We start from the raw sequence: 18,706 nt of genomic DNA, 5'->3' as shown, positions 1-18,706 counted from the left end.
AGCAAACACTTAAATTCTAATGAAGAAATGAAAAATGTGCACAATGGTTTCTGGATGATATGTTCAAGTCTGTGTTATTCATTAAAGGAAACAAAGAATAATCCTGGAAATAACCTAGATGTCAAATAAGAAGGGAATATTAAATGTGGTATATTCATATTACATAATATCATAAACCATATAAAATGATGGTTATAAGTTTAACAACATTAGTCCAACACTATGCGGAAGAAAAGCAGGATACAGAATAATAAATATTAAACTCACAACTATAAAGCAATATTCAAAGAAAAATGGAAATGTATGAAAACATTATTTCTTTTTTATATAAATTCATTTTTTATTGGTGTTCAATTTGCCAACATATAGAATAACACCCAGTGCTCATCCCCTCAAGTGCCCCCCTCAGTGCCCGTCACCTAGTCACCCCCACCCCACCCCCCCGCTCACCTCCCCTTCCACCACCCCCCTAGTTCATTTCCCAGAGTTAGGAGTCTCTCATGTTCTGTCTCCCTTTCTGATATTTCCCACTCATTTTTTCTCCTTTCCCCTTTATTCCCTTTCACTATGTTTTATATTCCCCAAATTAATGAGACCATATAATGTTTATCCTTCTCCGATTGACTTATTTCACTCAGCATCATACCCTCCAGTTCCATCCACCTCAAAGCAAATGGTGGGTATTTGTCGTTTCTAATGGCTGAGTAATATTCCATGAAAACATTATTTCTTGAATGACGGTAGGATGAAGAGTTGTATAAAATTTTATCCTTATACTTGTTAGTATTTAAACATTTTCTATAGTAAACAGTGGAAAAATCTACTTACCAAAGGAAACACACAAATTCATATAACTTTTTCAATTGTGGAAAAGAAAAGTACATCATAAAATGAAATTAAATTATTTTAACAAAATGTAGTAAAGTTTACCATTTTAAATGTACGGTTCAGTGTATTAAGTACATTTACACGATTGTGCAGCCATCATAACCATCCATCTCCAGCACTTTTTTTTTTTTTTTTTTTTTTATGATAGTTACAGAGAGAGAGGGAGGCAGAGACACAGGCAGAGGGAGAAGCAGGCTCCATGCACCGGGAGCCCGACGTGGGATTCGATCCCGGGTCTCCAGGATTGCGCCCTGGGCCAAAGGCAGGAGCCAAACCGCTGCGCCACCCAGGGATCCCCACTTTTTTCATTTTCAAAATGAAACCTCTGTGCCTATTAAATAACAACTCATTTTCCCCTTCTCCCAGACCCCAGCAACCAACAGTGTACATTCTGTTTCTATGGATTTCACTACTCTGGGAACCTCATATAGTGAAATCATACAGTGTTTGTCCTTTTGTGATTGTCTTAAGAAATAATATTTTTGGGCAGCCCTGGTGGCTCAGTGGTTTGGCGACGACTTCAGCCCAGGGCGTGATCCTGGAGACCCGGGATCGAGTCCCACATCAGGCTCCCTGCATGGAGCCAGCTTCTTCCTTGGCCTGTGTCTCTGCCTCTCTCTCTCTCTCTCTCTGTCGCTCATGAATAAATAAATAAAATATTTTTTTAAAAAAAGAAAGAAAGAATATTTTTGCAAACCGTTTTTTTTTTCTCTCCAGGAAAGTACTAGAAAGTAAACCAAACAGTGGATAAGAAAATAAAGTCATAAAAGGTCAAACAGCCTCCAAAAGATTGTAAAATGGTTGAGATATATGATGATTGGATTTAAAATGTCATGATACACAATAATTTTAATAACCATTTGTATGTCAAAGGTTTCAATATTTTTAGAGTTCAAGGAATTTAGACACTGTTGAAAGGATACAGTTTCTTAGACACAAGTATGAAAAAACCCCTAATTACCCCCTTATCAACACAGAATTATTTTAAAACACTTCTTTCAAACATATAACTAGACAGAAAATATTAAAATTTGCCTATACTACTGATATTTTCATGCCAAAGTATTAGCTTCTCATTTTAATGCGTCTGTTAGTCTATAATATCTATAGCCAAAGCAGTGTTTAGAAATATTCTGATTCTACTTAAATCACAAGATGTGCATAAAATGACGCAATAAAAGGCATCTCTATTTTTGAAAATTAAGAATATCTACAGTATTTTTTATAATTATAATTGGCCACCTTAATAAAAAATGTTTAATATGACTTTTTTCAGATATAATAATCCAGATTCTCTGTATATCACATACATTGATGACAAATGTACACACAGAAGGTCAGCTCTATGTTGAGGGAACACACAGATCAATGTGGATTCACTTAGTTACTATAAATTTATCAGCCTGGCCCCCCAAACACCACTCTACAGATTGATTTAACATAATGTCCCTACCCAGTTAAATTTCTGAACTTCAAGTTAGGAAGAGCATTGTCTGGATATTTCCACACTGATCAAATTATTATCTCAGAAATCTTTACAAGGAGATCAGATGGAACAGGATATAGTTTGAATCTCAGGGACATCAGATGGAAAGACTTGAAGTCCTACATGGTTATTGTTCTGAATATGAGAACAGAAGTAGATGTGGCATTAAAGTACAACTGTGTGCAAATCGAGGCAGCCAAACTGGCAGCCTGAGTAGCTGTGGAGAGAGACAGGAATCAACAAAACAAGGAGTCATCTCAACTACAAAAAGAAATTGTCTGTGTATTCCATGAACATAAACATATCTGACAATACTACGATCCAGTGTTCAAAGAGAATGGGGGTACTTAGAGTCAAAGCTCACGCTGGTTTTGCAGCCTTTGCTGCACCGAGAGAAATAACTAAGGGCTGGAGATGTGAGAATTCTGGATGTACCAGTTGTTGTGAATTGTATTTTGAATAATAATGAAGCAAAAGAAGAGAAAAAAGAAATTCAAGTTTGCTTTTATAAGTGTAATCTTTGTAATCACCATTTTGGGGCATTTGCTATACACTAACTTAAGTTCCAGAGATTTGTCTTTATTTTGAATTTGTGACTGAATACCTTATTGGAAGAGGAAAATACATGATTTGGAATATATGAATACCATAAAGTGAAGACATTGACACATTAGTGAAATGACCACTAGTTTGACCTTTTCCTGTTTTGTTTTGTTTTGTTTTCTCTTTTGACATTTTTGAAAAGACAGAAGGTCTGTCCTTTGGCAGTAAATGAATTTAGAGTTCCTTCTTTCAAAGGCAGGAGACTGGGTGGCTAGCTCCTCCCTTCAGAATGTGTGATGGTCATGTTGAAAGGAAGTGGCCATAAACCTCTAACAGAATATTTCACTAGACTGATAAAAGTATTTCTTTTAATTTTTGTTATTAGATGTTTTAGATCAATGAATGTCATTTGCATTCCAACCCTTAATTATTATTTTGGACTTGTCTTTACTAATGACTTCTTAAACCTGCCATAACCTCATTAGGACTCTTCCAAAATTGTTTCTCTTTATTTAGGGTTCTGCTACGATGTTACATCTTAAAATATAATCAAACATGTCCCAAGTGACACCAATAATTAAATTTGTGGGAGCTTTCCAGTTCTTCTGGTGTAACAAATTCAAATATAAATTTATTGCCAGGGTCAAAACCAGAGTAATGTCCTGTAGTGACTTGGAAATTCAGTTAACATGATAACTAACAAAAGTTTCTGAAAGAACAGACAAATTGCTCCCAACAGAACATAAAAGGGGATGACATAAGGTTAGACAAAAGATTCATGATTTAAGTGAATTTCTTTTGAAATGCAAACAACCTCAAGAATCTTTACAGCTCTCTTAGGGAAAATCTCCTGGGTGGTATCATTTGTGCTGAGGGGTGTTAGAATGGTCTGGTAGGTGCTAATGGAAAGTATTACAGTCTTAGTGTTTCAGGATTAACATTTAAGAATCCCTGGAGCATTTACTGAAGGTGCCCACAGAAATTTCTGCATCACTCTTCCAGAGGTATTTTCCTTGTCACTGCTTTTCACTTGATGTTTCACATAGTTTTATGCTTTAAGTGGTACCTGATAAGGACAGAGCTTTCAACAGTGTCTACAGGCAGTCGTAATTCTGCTCTGAACACCTCAGTATTTCGATTTCAATTTATTTTAAAAATTTCCTTCACCACAATCAGCAAAATCAAATCAATAATTAAATGTTCATTGGAAGAAGATAGTCAAACAACACAGATGCATATATGCTCATATTTGGTCTTAAGTCTCTGTTTCTCATTCTAATCATGAGAGCTTCCTATAATTTTCGTCTGTCCTATAAGCTTTAGTGATGTAACTCAATGAAATTCCTATGGACTACTTAACAATGACCAGTAAAATTTGACCCTTATGGTATGATATATGTATCATTATAAGCAGGGTTATATCAAGGATTCTAGTACCCTCTTCTATTTTAATAGAGGGTTGTGATATCAGAATAAGGCAGGTACATTATTCATGTATCATGTAACAGATGAACCAGCAACCACGGATGACCACACATTCCAGTCTACACCTGGCCCTGAGGAAAAACTGCTGACACTGACAGCTGCACATCAATACAAGCACAAAGGTTCAGAGTAGATTGGCCAATGAGAGGCTATCAAAATAAAGACCTCATATCACGGCTTTCAAAGTAACCTTATTTCACAAAATTTGACAATTGAAACAATGATTCTTTATCTTATGCAAAGGGCTCAAGCCCGATTATTAACACAAGAGCTGAAATCCTTGGAAATACCTTCTGCGTGAACAAAATTAAGTAATAGGTTATCTGTTCTGAAGGGGGACTAGTGTTCAAAGTCACTAGTCCAGCTATCTCATTTTATAGGTGAAGGAACTAAAATCCAGAAAGGCAATGTATGTTTATGAGGCAGACATTATATCTGTTATAGCCTGGCACATAGGAGCCCTCAATAAGAATTTGTTGAGTGAATTGAACAAATGAATCATTTCTTCCTCTGATCTTCTTTGTTCTAAACACTGAAGTTTCTCATACCTAGGAGGTTTATCCAGGAATAGGCACAGGCATTTTGCATAAGATAACATATTTTGATATTTGTCTTTGGTATGAAAGTTACTGTTGTAAAGCAACAGCTTTTTAAGGAGGGAGGTTAATGGATTTGTAACTAGAAGAATAGAGTCATACTGCTACTTATCAAACATTCAGATAAAAAAAAAACTAAATTACATCAGCAGTGAAAAGTCATGCAGCTCAAACATCAATTTTAATTTAAAAGCATTTCTGGAGACAAGGCAAAATATAATTCTATTCCTCAGTTGAGACAGTACTATTTCAAGGAAAATGAATATAGAAGTCTGACAAACAATAATGTTAATAACCCCCTTATATGTCTTTCTGATGACAACAGTGATGACAAGATCATATTACAAAAAGAAATCTCAGTCTGAGGGAAACAGGTAGGAAGAAACCCCCTGAAGCTCCTAACACAGTTAGGTCTCTTGTCAGACTGATGGCCCAAACACTCAGAAAGTGACATCTCCAGGAAGCTGACATTGCATATGTGAAAGGGGCCAAGATTGAATTGCTAATCCGTTCCTTCCAAAGTTCATGCAAAAGCACGCATAGACATTACCAGTTTGGACTCCCCAGAGAGCACACCTTGCAGTGAAAGTAAATGGGACAACAAATGTGAACCAAATTCTCAAAGTAAATGGGACAACAAATGTGAACCAAATTCTGAGCAGGAAATTCTGAGCAGGAAATTGCTACATGACTCTCACTAAGTTGCTTTAACTCTTTCACTACCATGATAGGAACATTAAGGAAAATCTTTGCCACATTTATGCCAGCATGGTACTTTATGGAACTACAGCAATGAACATAATCCTCTAAGCAGTGGGAGCTCCATGGAGAGTCACCATGGAGAGTCAGACTCACGTCTCTGGTGAGGGTATTAGTCAAGTACTACTCTCTGACCCACTAGCGGATTTGATTTAGTGGGGTGAGGATTGCAACTAAAGTGGCTCAACATCCTGTGGTATAAACTAAGGAGAACACATCTCAATTTTCTTACAAGACAGAAGTGAAGTGGGTGAAGAAATCAGAAAGAGGAGCACTCACTAACTTGAGAAGTGAAATTAGGAACCCAAGGAATATGGAATCACATTTTTCTCTTGCTTTTACCTTAGAGAATCCATGCTGATCCAACATTCCTTTCTACTACCTCATTTTCCTGCTTGTCTGTCCCTCATCTTTATTTTCCTTTTCTTCTGTTTTATTTCCTTACTCCTTTTCATAATCGATTGAGACCAATAAACAAAGAACTGCTCTGAGATCCCTGAGTTTGCTAATCGCCAATGCTTTCCTCAAGTTAAAAACATTTGAGAAAAAAATTATCTGGGAACAATGATCAACATTAAATTAGCGCAATTTAGTGGAAACGAAATGGATTCTGATGTGAGTCAGGACTTAGTATTCTGACTTGTTTCTGCACTCTTTTGTTGAAAATACTTAATTTCTCAGAAGCTCAATTTTTCATCATTAATAAAGAATAATCTTTTTTCCTATCTCTGATCTGTTTTAGATCTTCCAAAAACTTAACAAAACCATCTGATATATCTTGTCAATTTTTTTTCCTGGTTCTATGCATGTGAGGTTTCTCACTTCCAACTCTGCTCCATGCTACCATGCACGGAGCTGAATATTTGTGGAATGTATTACTCATTTTCAAAATCTTCTAGCATCCATCTTTTCTGTTTGGGTTTTTTGTTTTGTTTTGTTTTGTTTTGTTTTGTTTACTTTGGTGACTATATAACAACTGTCAATTCGTTCTTCTTTCCACCGCCTCCTTTTCACACTGAGGTTTTGGTGGAAAACATAGGACTAGGTACTGTACAACGTGTCATTGCTTAGTATATCTATTCATGAAGTTCATTGCTTCAGCTATTTGTCTGGAATTCATGTATGTTTCTCTGTATAAAATAGCTTGTGATACATTTCAATCCTTGTTATTATGGATGTTGGTTAGACTGAAAGTAGTAGACTGATGAGACTATGTTCCTTCAACTTGATAAGAGTCTCAATATCTTTATTTCTGTGGGGGATAGGTGTATTTATTGCTACTTTTTAATGATCATAGTGATTGATTGGCTCCTGCCAGGGCTACTATACATATGAAAAAGTTGCCAGGATAGGTCATATGTTTGGTAATTTGGGGAGCTCCTAAATTTGGAGGATACATTGTTTTTTAGAAGGTAGAAGAAAACTGACGGAGGAAATGGACCAGTGACATAGCAGCTGAGACTTGGCCAATTCTTTATTTTAAAATGCTAGAGCTGCAAAAAGATGAGATTGAAGCCTTCTCCTTCTCTCAAACTACATTCCATAAATCAACAGAGGAGAGGACTTAAGCCATAGGCAGTTATGTAAATCTGGTTGTGGGATAACTTTACCACATTTTGCAGAGGCATTCAGTAATAAACATCAATAAAACCAGGACCAAATTTTGTTATTTATATTGCCACATAGACACTACAGAATGGACTTTACCATTTTCAATATTTTCATGATATAAAGTTACTTTTTTATTTTTATTTTTTAATATTTTATTTATTTATTCATGAGAGACACAGAGAGAGAGGCAGAGACACAGGCAGAGGGAGAAGCAGGCCTCCTGCAGGGACCCCAATGTGGGACTCGATCCCTGGACTCCAGGATCATGCCCTGGGCCAAAGGCAGGCACTAAACCACTGAGCCACCCAGGCGTCCCTAAAGTTACTTTTTTATTTAGGTAATTCTAATTATACAAAGAATGTAAAATGTGCTAATATGTATATAATAGATTTTAATCAGAAACCACTGGCAGTTGTAATAACAATTAACAAAGGGCAATATCTAAATTCTAAAACTGTCTTGGTTAAATTAATATAAATTTTAAAAGACTAATTTAGGAATAAGATGTCTATTATTAAATTAAATTGGCCTCTTATCCTTGAACTGTATAATGAGATTTTGATAGATGATCTTAAAGATTACTACTCAGTTCTGAAATTCTAAAATGGATTTTTTTAAGTAATCTTTTTAAATTTATTTTTTTCTTTAATGTTCGTTTTCTTTGAATTTAGATATACATGCGTCTGTGTGTATGTACATATTGACCTGTGATTTAAATAGATATATAAGGCATATTACCAGTATTTTTTGAAGGCCTCTACTGATTTACCATCTATTCACATGGCTTTATTTTATTTTAAAGATTTTATATATCGATGTGCCTGGGTGGCTCTTGATTTCAGCTAAGTATACAACTTGATTTCTGCTCAGGTCATGATCGCAGGGTCCTGGGATCCAACCCTCATGTGGGGCTCCTGGCTCAGCGGGGAGTCTGCTTCTCTCCTCCTCTCTCCCCCTTCACCACCTCTAAAATAAATAAATAAAATCTGTTTTGGAAAAAAAAAATTTTTATTATTTATTTTGAAAGAGAGAGAGAGAGAGACTTGGCCAAACTCTGAGTGAAAGAAGGAAAGATGATTCTGGTTTAACATTCAGCATTGTCTCTGCCACCATGACAGAGATTCATTAGTACATGCCAATGACCAAAATGTTGGAAACTAGTTAAAATTTATTTTGTGCCAACACATTTAAATGCATCATCCAAATGCTCTTCTGAGTAGACAGATCTCTCTCTCTCTTCTGAGATTATCTTTGTTTCAGTTGAGGCAATTGTTATGATCACACTGTGGATGGTAGAACCGACATCAGAATCCAGATCCACTTGATCCAGATCTGGCACATGCTCTATTTAGGTACCCATTTATCATCTCTTCTAGCAGAGATAATGAGGTAGAATGGTTACTTCACATTTAGATTAAACTAAAACTTTCCTGATGGTAAATGAATGAATGGTTTAGTTAAAAATACTATAAAATCTCTTGAAGTCTTTAAAATAAATTCTCATGTCTTTTTGATAGTTTAAACATGATTCAGAATGAAGGCTGGAAAAGAGATACCCAGAGACCCTGTAAATGTTCATCCAGCCTTGTGATATAACATCTTTTTTTAAGATTTATTTTTTTAATTATTTCAGAAAGAGAGAGAGAGCAGAGGGAAGGGAGGAAGAGAGAGAGACAGAATTTTTAGGCAGACTCCATGCTGAGTGCAGAGCCTGACAGGGGCTTGATCTCAGGACCCTGTCACAACCTGAGCTGAAACCAAGAGTCAGGCACACAAGTGACTGATAGAACCTCTTTCTAATGTGTATGTTTGGTGGGAACTGGAGAAGGAAGAAACTAAATAATAGATAAGTAATAACCTGGACTTAAGCCAGCTGTAGACAAACTTAAAAAAAAAAAATCCCTCACTGATCATCAGCTACATAATTTTCATTGGCCCCATCTATAACAATTAGTACTTCAAACACTCAGGTTTGTCAGATCACCGAAGGAAAGAATGTTCAATAAGTAATCTTTAAAAAAACAAAAAACAGGGACGGGACGCCTGGGTGGCTTCAGCGGTTGAATGTCTCCTTCAACCCACGGCGTGATTCTAGAGACCTGGGATAGAGTCCCACCATCCGGCTCCCTGCATGGAGCCTGCTTCTCCCTCTGCCTGTGTCTCTGCCTCTCTCTCTCTCTCTCCGTGTCTCTCATGAATAAATAAATAAAATATTTTTAAAATAAAAAAATAAGAAAATAAACAAACAAACAAACAAACAAACAAAAACCACAAAACCAAAACCAAAAATTAAAGGACAGATTTGGTGAAACATTTTCATTGTTAAAAATCATAAATTTAGATGTGCAACATATATTGGGTAAACTGTAAATTTAAATTTTATATTCCTATAAATGTAGGGAAATAGTTATTGGAAAGAAAGAAAATATATTCAAAATCAAAACAAGCTAATGCAATAGGGGAACCGTACAGTTTGTATTAAGTTGTCAAAAATTGTACCAGCAATTTCCCAATATTAATCATTGAGTCCATTGGTCCCTTGACATTAGTATTAGTATATAATGGAAAAACTGAAATTACAAAAATCATTCATTTCTATATTCCTTTTTGTTAAGTAGAAGATAAATCACTGCTTAAGAGAGAATTTTCATCCAAATTAAAATATTTTGACATGAAGTAAGTTATATATCATTTTATTCTTTCATTTGCAGGTTTGTCTGTGAAGTTAGACCAGATGAGTTCATTCATTTAGTCCACTTTATCATTTAAGGAAGAGAATGTATACTTACATCTCTCGTATTTTTAAGCTAAACAATATTATCTAAGTTTCCTGATGGTATCTAACATGTAAAAACTTAGTATTTGTTGTAAAAAAGGACTTCAAGTACTCCACAGGAAGTCAGAAGTTATTTTATCAGGCAGAAACAAGATAATTTGGATATTGGAAGAAAATCAGAATCTGCTCCCAGATTAGTTCTTCTGTATGATAGAAACATAGGCAGTTCAATTGGATTACATGTGCCCTTGGATTAATTCCATGATATTATTGTAAAAGAGAATAAGCAACTTCTTTTGAATTTGAAGACTCCATTATTAAATATGTCTAAAAGACACTCAGTGAACAGATAACTATAAAAATCTGAGACCTATAGATATAAGAAGTCTTTTCTCACATCTTTGACAATTCCTTCTTTTTAAGAACAACAGAAATTCTCTTTTGGATTCTTAAAAATTTTCCTTATTAGGATTACAGTTATGCATTGCTAAAATTCAATTATACAAAGCCCAGATTGGAGCAGATGGACTTGAAATAGTTTGGCAAAGAATCAAAGGGATTTTCTTTGGTTCATGATATTGTGATGTAAAAATAGCAAAAAGTGTATTACTTAACGTCATTGAAATTAGGCTATATAATAAAATAAGAACTCAAAAGCTTTAAATAGACGTTATAAAATATGGAGCAAAAAAAGACTATGCACACATGCAAAACCTAGCCTGTCATGGTTAGAGGACACAGAGCTGCGCTTGTTGTTTGTGAGGTTGGCAACTTTGCTTATTCTATAAAAACACTTTTCCAATCTAGGTGAGAGGTTATCAGCTTTGCTACCAAAGAGCTAATTTTTAACTTTGGCAGAGGTTGAGGGTTCATAGATTACTAAAATGGAGGCAGGGGAGCAGGATGGGCAACTTTAGACTGGGGAGTACTGATATTATGAAGATACAATATTTTCAATGAACTCTGAGATGTTTCTCTGTGTTTTTAAAAATTCCAAATTTTAAGATGTACACACTTAGAGAAATTATACCTCGATATTACACATTACATTAATATTTTATTGATTTAAAAGCTGTATTAAGTTTGAATGTATCACTCAACTTTTCAGTCAAGATAGAAAATGATTTTCCAAACTGATTTTAATTCTAAAGAAAGAAAAATATTCTTCTTGATCACAAGAGATGGTATTTGGGAGGAAATACTCTATTTTTATGAAAGATTGCTACATATTAGTTACCTTAAATTCCAGATTTTTAAAAATAGAATATTTTAATAATTACACATGCACCCAAAGTACTAATCATCAATAGATACATAGGTAGGCAGATTTACTATATATAAGAGTATTGATGAATCCTTGAAGGTGAATTGATTGAAATTAGATAGCACATACTTCAGAAAAATAAGTAATTTACTTTAGCTTCCTCAAATCACTTTAGAAACAAGGTGGAGGTAATAAAAAATGATATAAGAGGGAATGACTCCATCTCTGATCTGGGTTTTTAATACTCCGCTTATTTTGTCTAGAATCCTTTTGTAGATAATAACCCATACATTTCATCTAAATGTGGTATTTCTGTATAGCATGCTAAGACAATCATATAAAAAAATTGAAACTGAACAGATAACAAATGGTGATCTCTTGGCTTTAAGAAATTCTTCACTTTTGAAAACAAAAACTGATTACATATTTCCATATTTTTAGTGCATCAAGGACTGTCTTAAAGTTATCAATCAAAGCAATTTATTAAAGTGTTTCTATAATGTGGAAGGTATCACAAGTAATCCTGGGAAACACAGCCTAACACTCAGCCTAGGTTTTGTGGTCAGTTCTGGATTCAAAGGAGTACTGTGCCTTTTATTAACTTGGGTGAGACATCTAATCTTCGATATTCTCATCTGCACAATAGGAATAATATCACACACATAAAATAGGTTTTATAGGAATTAAACACTATGGTGAATTCTTAAGAAACTAGAAAAATCCCTGACACAGAGTAAGTGCTCACCACATGGTGGCAGATATTAAAATTATCATCCTGGATCAAACCTTTGATTTGCCTGTATATACTATCTTACAATTATAACAAGAGTATATTGGAAGGAGTGAAAAAAATGGATTGGCATTTTTCCATTTATACCACATTTTTGAAGAATCTGGCATGAAAAAGAAATATTTAATATTTTATATCCTATATTGTGCAGATTGCCTTCAGATGAGTATTTTACAGTTCTCCATGAATGGCAACTTAGAAGAACAATCACAAAGAAGGCCATTTGATCACCTTACCCAAATTAGGGTTAATTATAGTCTCTTACACACAGTTTTCTTTAGATGTATTAAAATATATGTTTATCTGGTAGGCACATTTTGAGTACATAATAATACCATTCCAAGTTTTACATAAAAGGAGCCTAGATTTCCATGCACATTTCTCGATTCAGCTGCTTTAGAGAAGAAACAAAAACAATTCGTATTTGGAAAGATATTGAAACCAAAGGCCACTTAATTTTCTGAATCTTAAACTCTGATTCAGTGGTGGTGGGACTTTGCCATTTTAAGCCATTTCTAGCTTTTTGTCTTACTGAAAACCTTAAAAAAATGTTTTGAAGCTGAAGCACTGCTAAAATTGAATTTCTAACTTTTTTTTTGAAAAAAATTTTTTTTAAGATTTTATTTATTTATTCATGAGAGATACAGAGGGAGAGGCAGAGACACAGGCAGAAAGAGAGGCAGAGAGAGAGAAGCAGGCTCCATGCAGGGAGCCTGACATAGGTCTCGATCCCAGGTTTCCAGGATCACACCCTGGGCCGAAGGCAGGCGCCAAACCGCTGAGCCACCCAGGCGTCCCTTGAAATTGTTTTGAAAAATTATTTCTGAATTTCCAACTTCTAGTAGAATGTTCAGGTTTTAAAGATTTTGCTTTAAGAAAATAATAGAGTAAGAAATCAATTTTTTACATAGACAGTGCTCACTAGAAGTGTGCTAAATTTAATTGAAATATACACATTTCTCTAATATAGATCTTGTCAAATCTCCCAGAAGATGTCTTTGTTCCCCCTTGGACTTAACGTTGTTCATATTACATTTCTGTCTGCTGACTCTCACTGTTGCTGACAGTGTGAGAGTTTTGCTCATAATCTTAAACCACCACTTGGTATGAGATTTTTAAAAGAATATATTAGTTTTCCTAAGTCATGTTTAATGTCAAATGAGATACTGACAAGACATTCACTTAAAATATCACTTATGAACTTATCTTGGAGAAAAGCAGAAAACATGTACTTCAAATTTCCTTTGTTGTAGACAGTATTACAGAATGTAGGTGTTGTACAACAAAAAGTGGCACCAGACTGAAATCACTGGCCTTCTTCGCCGCTTTCAAATGATAAAGTATTATGAATGCAAAATGATGAGGCTTGGCCCAAAAATGCCAAGTAAATATAATCAAAGCCATTTCCTTTGAATAATCCTTTTCTCCCCATGAGGTCATTTGTCATATTCTACAGAAGGACAACTTTCTGCAACCTATGAGGCCACACTTTTCTGCCTTAGAGGATGATAGTAAATCGTAGGTCATTCTCCAACCTATCCCCCCTTCTTCCCACACACATTCTTTCTGCCTCTGAGTGATTTTAGAGATCACTTAAGGAAAAGCATCTATTGAAGGTGAGTCTATCAACTATAACATGGAATCCATCTTTTGTCCTATAAGTTAACAGTCATGAGAAAACTCCTCCAGGTGAAATATCCTAGTACGTTCCTTTCTGAGATCTACGTTAAAGTTTAAGTATTTAGAATCCGCATCATTTTAATTTCTGAATTATTTTATTAGGGAGACTCTATTGTCAGAGTATTTGTAATTTGATCGAGATAGAGACTGTGCGTGGGAGGGTGTACATTATTTAGAGGAATGAGGTAGACTTTATAATCCGTTACTTTCAATCTTGGTCCAAACGTCTAAAATACACGTTTAAAGAATTATCAGTTATTTTTCGGTATTACAGAAAGAGAAGAGACATGTCATTCCAATGAATTTTGGGCTTTTCCCAGAGCACAGGATTACTTGAGATTTGGCTCTTTGGGGAAAAACAAAACAAAACCAAAAAACATGTGAACATGTTCAGCCTTTCTTTCATAGGGTGGTAAAACGAGAACGCAGTCAGAATCATTACTGTGAGGATACCTTTAGCACATTAATGCACTTTTTAAACTTTACAACTACATGGTGTATATCAAAAGTTGCTGAAATTACTCTTAATGCCTCACAAGGAAAGTGGTTTGTTTCATTCTTTTGCAAAATTATCTCATCACCATAATTTTCAAGTGTGCTGAGATGCCCTAGGAACTCTCCTAATTGCTTAAGCGTCCCTGACCTTTTTCTTCTTCTTTTTTCTTGAAACACACAACATCACGTCCACAATGGGCAAGGGAGAGCCAAATTAAGTGACACCAAAACGCATCCACCAAACAAAAGGCTCCTCCGCAGCCGCCTCCACCGGAGGGCCTCCTTCCTGATACTGTCCAGTAGGGGGAGCTAAAGTCTCACAATCGAGCCGTCAGCAGGGCTCGGGGACCTGCGTGAGTCCCCAGATCCCGCCTCCTGATCCCCGGCACAAGCCGCGGACGGCCCCCGGCGAGCCCGTGGTCACACGTGGGCCCGGCCGCCCCGGGGCACCGCCGTCCCCGGCATCCCTTTGATCTCACGTGGCTTCCCATAATCATGCCCCGTCCCGACGGCGTTCACTTGGTGGTTTTTGCCTTGGTTTCCAGGGTTTGTCATCTTCGGGCTGGAATTCGGCTCTTTTGGAGCTTCTTTTAGCTCAGTGGCTTTTCAGCTTTCCTCCATCCTGTGTTTTCCGAATTTCCTTTCAGACGTGCTGGTGTGTGTGTGGGGCGGGGGGGGGGGGGGGTAAGAGCTTCGGGCACACTCCTCGGCCCCGTCCCTGACCCCGCGCCCGACGCGGGCATCTCGCGCCCAACTCCTCGCGTCCCACGATGCGGCGTCAAGCTCCTCTTCGAGGGGTCAGAAGGCAACGGAGTAGCCTAAGCGGGGACGGGGACGCGGACGGGGACGGGGACGGGGACGGGGACGGGGACGGGGATGCTCCCCCCCCCCCCCGGGTTCCTCAGGGGCCGTACATCTTGCCAAACGGAGCGGGCAGAGGCCAGAGGTCTCGCACCCACCCCCACCCATCGCCACCCGTCTTAACGCGGCGGGCAGCACCCACACGGCCCTCCCGCCCCGGAGGGTGGGCATGTGTTGCCTCCTTCCGTCGCCCCCTCCCGCCCAGCTTCTCATTCGGCTCAAAGGTGACGGGTGCGTGTTTGTGCGACTCCAGGGGGAACGAGGCTGCGCCCGGGGCTCCGGCCGCTGTTTCTCCGGAAGGCGCGCGTGCATCCCGGCGGCCGGGGGACGGGGCGGGCGAGCGGGAGGGCCCTGAGCTCACTGGCCGGGGACGTTACCTGCCCGGGGACGGGGCGCCGCGAGCAGCGGAGACCAGAGCCCTCCACGCCCTCCACGTGGGCTCGGTTCCGTCCGCCCAGGAGCCCCGGCTCCCCGCTCCCCGCCCCCCCGGCCGGCTGGCGCCCCTGCACGTGCGGGGGGCGGGCTCCGGAGGTGGGGAGCTCGGCGCTCCCGTCCTCACCCCGCCCCTCCGCCGGCCGCTCGGAGCAGCTCGCAGCTCGCCGCTCGCGTTCCTCCCCGCCCCGCCCGCCTCCTCGCCTTCCCTCCTCCGAGTCCGGCCACGCTCGGCAGCCGCAGGAGGAGGCGGACGCTCGGCGGCGGCGGCGCGGGGCCGGGGCGCGGGGACGGCGGCTGCGACCCCCGCGGGCGGCCGGACTGCGCCGCGCGCTCGCTCCCGGCGCGCTCCCCGGCCCGGGGCTCCCTCGCCGGCCCCGCGGGCGTCCGCAGCGGCGGGGGGCGCGGCGCTCGGAGGCGGGAGGCGGGCGGCGGGAGGCGGGAGGCGGGCCGCGGGGGGTGGGGGCGCCGCCTGGGCCCTGCCCCGCGCTCCCTCCCTCCCTCCCTCCCTCCCTCGCTCGCTCGCTCGCTCGCTCGCAGCCCCGCCGAGTCGGAGTTCGGAGTCTCCGCCCGAGCCGTCCTGATTCCTCTTTGCCTCTTTCGGAGCCGCGAGTGGCGGAGGGAGGCCGCGGGGCTGCAGCGGAGAGGCCCGCCAGGTCGGCCGCCTGCAAAGTGTGGCTCCGACACCTCCTTATTATGGAAGTTAAGTGAAAAAAAAACCAACCAAACTAACTAAAACCAACAAAACCAACCAACCAAAAAAAAAAAAAAACAAAAAAACAAAAACAAAAACAAACAAACAAACAAAAAAAACAAAAAACAAACAAAAAACCAACTCTGGACGTGGAGCTGCACCGAGGAGAGACCGGGCAAGGAGGAGCCGTGGGCAGCCCCGTGCCTCCTCGGCCGCGCGCTGGCAACTTTGCGGAACACTTTCTAGGAATTAGGTCTTTGGCCTCCCCCTTCGCCTTCCTGACTCCTGAAGAAAGAACTTGGCTTTGGATGGCAATGGAGCCCGAGGAGAGGGGGTTAGACGCACTCGAATAATCCCTCCGGCTGGGCTGAATTGGTGGGAATTTGGGAAGCCAGAGGGTGGAAACACAGCAGCCTTTGGAGTGCCCTCTGGTAATTTGGATGGATCCAAACGTGCCCCACTCAAGACCTCTCCACTAACCCCTTATGACCGTGCGGCGACTTGCTCTTCTGGACTTTAATTAGCATCTAGGAAAGTCTAAACTTTGGACCTACCTCTTTTTTTGATACTTATTTTTGTACTTTTGCTCTGGGATTGGTTTCTTAAACACTCTGGATCCTTTTTAATATGTCAAAATGAGTCGGCTGATGTTTACACAACTACTGCTCTGTGGATTGTTATATGTTCCGGTTGATGGTAAGTTAAAGATACTTTTATTCTTCCCCCTCCGCCCCCCCCTAAAAAAAACCCCATTTCTTTCTGAGTGTGTTGTAGGCTATACATAAAATGACATTATGTCTGTTAGCCCCTTTTGAGCAGAAACAGGGGCTTTTGGGGGACCGAGATTTTACGTCTTTGTTTCTAAACTGCTGCCGGTGGAATGTGTTTGTAGTCACCTATTGTTGTGATTGTTGTGATTTTCTTAATTAATTGAGGAGTTGGGTAATAAATAATGGGCTCCCCGTCTTGTTAGAAAAAGGGATATTAAAGCAGATCTCTTGAATACTCTTGTGCCTACTCCCTTTTGCTGTGTGTTCTTGTATCTGAACTTTGGCTTAGAAATTCAATTGAAGGAAAATAGTAATAGACACTTCAGGGAAGGTTCAGTGGCTTAGGAATTGGAGACAGGGTATCTCAGGGATCAATGGGTATCACTTGTGTGCGGCTGAGTGCTCTTCTAGTGTGAAATCAGAATCAAGAATTTAGATCAGAGGGAGAAAACTGTCAAAAGTGAGACTGGGCGAGGCTCCAGGAAGGGGGAAGCATAAGCTCTGGGCTGGCCGGGGGCACAGAGAACGCCGAGCCCAGTCCCCAGTGGCAGACACAATGGGGATCTGAAACAGGTGCCGTAGGTGTCTCCCTCTAGGTTGAGTCAGTCTGTCAGGCAGACGGCATTCTGCCTGTGATCCTCCTGTCTTTTGTTCAGATGTGGTTTCCTGGGATATTTTCACAGGATGTCAGTTTCTTGTGAGAGGATGGCAAAATCTTTTATGTAGCTCTTTTGAATGATGAGTGGAAAGTAGTCATTAACGTGCTTTTTTGTTCATAAGAGACAAGTCGAAAGAACGCTTGGTATTAACCTTCCGGGAGCCTTAATTTTCTGATCAATGGAAAGAATTTGTATAAGGAGAAGCCCGGAGCATGTTTGTTTGTTTGTTTGTCTTCCTGAAAATGTGGATTGTAGTGCTTCAGATTCGTAACTATTGTACTTGTAAAGAATCTGTGTATTGGTCCAAATATTTGAGCCACCACGGGAGCTTGTTGCTACATAAACTTTCCTCCAGCATTTGCATCGTGGACGAATTCATTATTTGGGACACTGCCTATTTTTGCCCGCCTGTAGGAGCTAACTTTGTTCCTGGCAGCTGCTGCTGCACAGAACCCAATGCATCGGACTCAAAACAGGAAGGCTTTCTATAAACATGAGGCAGTCCAGATGAGTTTACCTACTGTCAAGTGGCTGTTTTCAATCTTGGACTACATGAGTACCTTTGCCCCCAGCGGTAGTAGGCAAGGCATTCGCGCGGCCACGCTGCTTTTCCTTCTTCCCTTCTAAGTAGTAGATGTTTAGGAATTAAGCATCGTGAATCACACCGTGACAGTGTCTATAGTCATCCCTAATCATTCACCACGCATTTTCTTCTTCAATACATTTACCTTTACAGCACATATACATTGCCCTAACCAAGAGGCTTACATATTTCTCCCAAGTGTGTTTGATTGTCATGACAAGAAGACTTTGATATGACTTTTTGGATAATATGTCCTTATAAAGCATGGATTTATCTATTTCAATACCAGGAATGCATGCATAAACTATATATTAGGTGACAGAATTACAGAATT

The 18,706-nt window shown here is 39.7% G+C and overlaps 1 protein-coding gene across 14 annotated transcripts in view; it reads left to right on the top strand.

Annotated features, from left to right (window-relative positions):
• Positions 1-18,706, top strand: part of ROBO2 (roundabout guidance receptor 2) — a 1,635,852-nt gene that overhangs the window by 1,036,548 nt on the left and 580,598 nt on the right. For 2 of the 14 annotated variants that reach the window (XM_077878789.1, XM_077878776.1), the window contains exon 1: positions 16,209-17,056. The exons of the other annotated variants lie outside the window; for them this stretch is intronic. In XM_077878789.1, the coding sequence (XP_077734915.1) occupies positions 16,996-17,056 (61 nt within the window). In that variant the 5' untranslated portion in view covers positions 16,209-16,995. Of the gene's footprint in view, positions 1-16,208; positions 17,057-18,706 lie in introns of those variants that run through there. 14 annotated transcript variants of the gene reach the window in all.

Source organism: Canis aureus, chromosome 30, assembly GCF_053574225.1.
Source record: "Canis aureus isolate CA01 chromosome 30, VMU_Caureus_v.1.0, whole genome shotgun sequence".
NCBI classification, from domain to species: domain Eukaryota; kingdom Metazoa; phylum Chordata; class Mammalia; order Carnivora; family Canidae; genus Canis; species Canis aureus.
The sequence above is the reverse complement of the archived record's forward strand: the minus strand, read 5'-3'. Positions and strand labels throughout refer to the sequence as shown.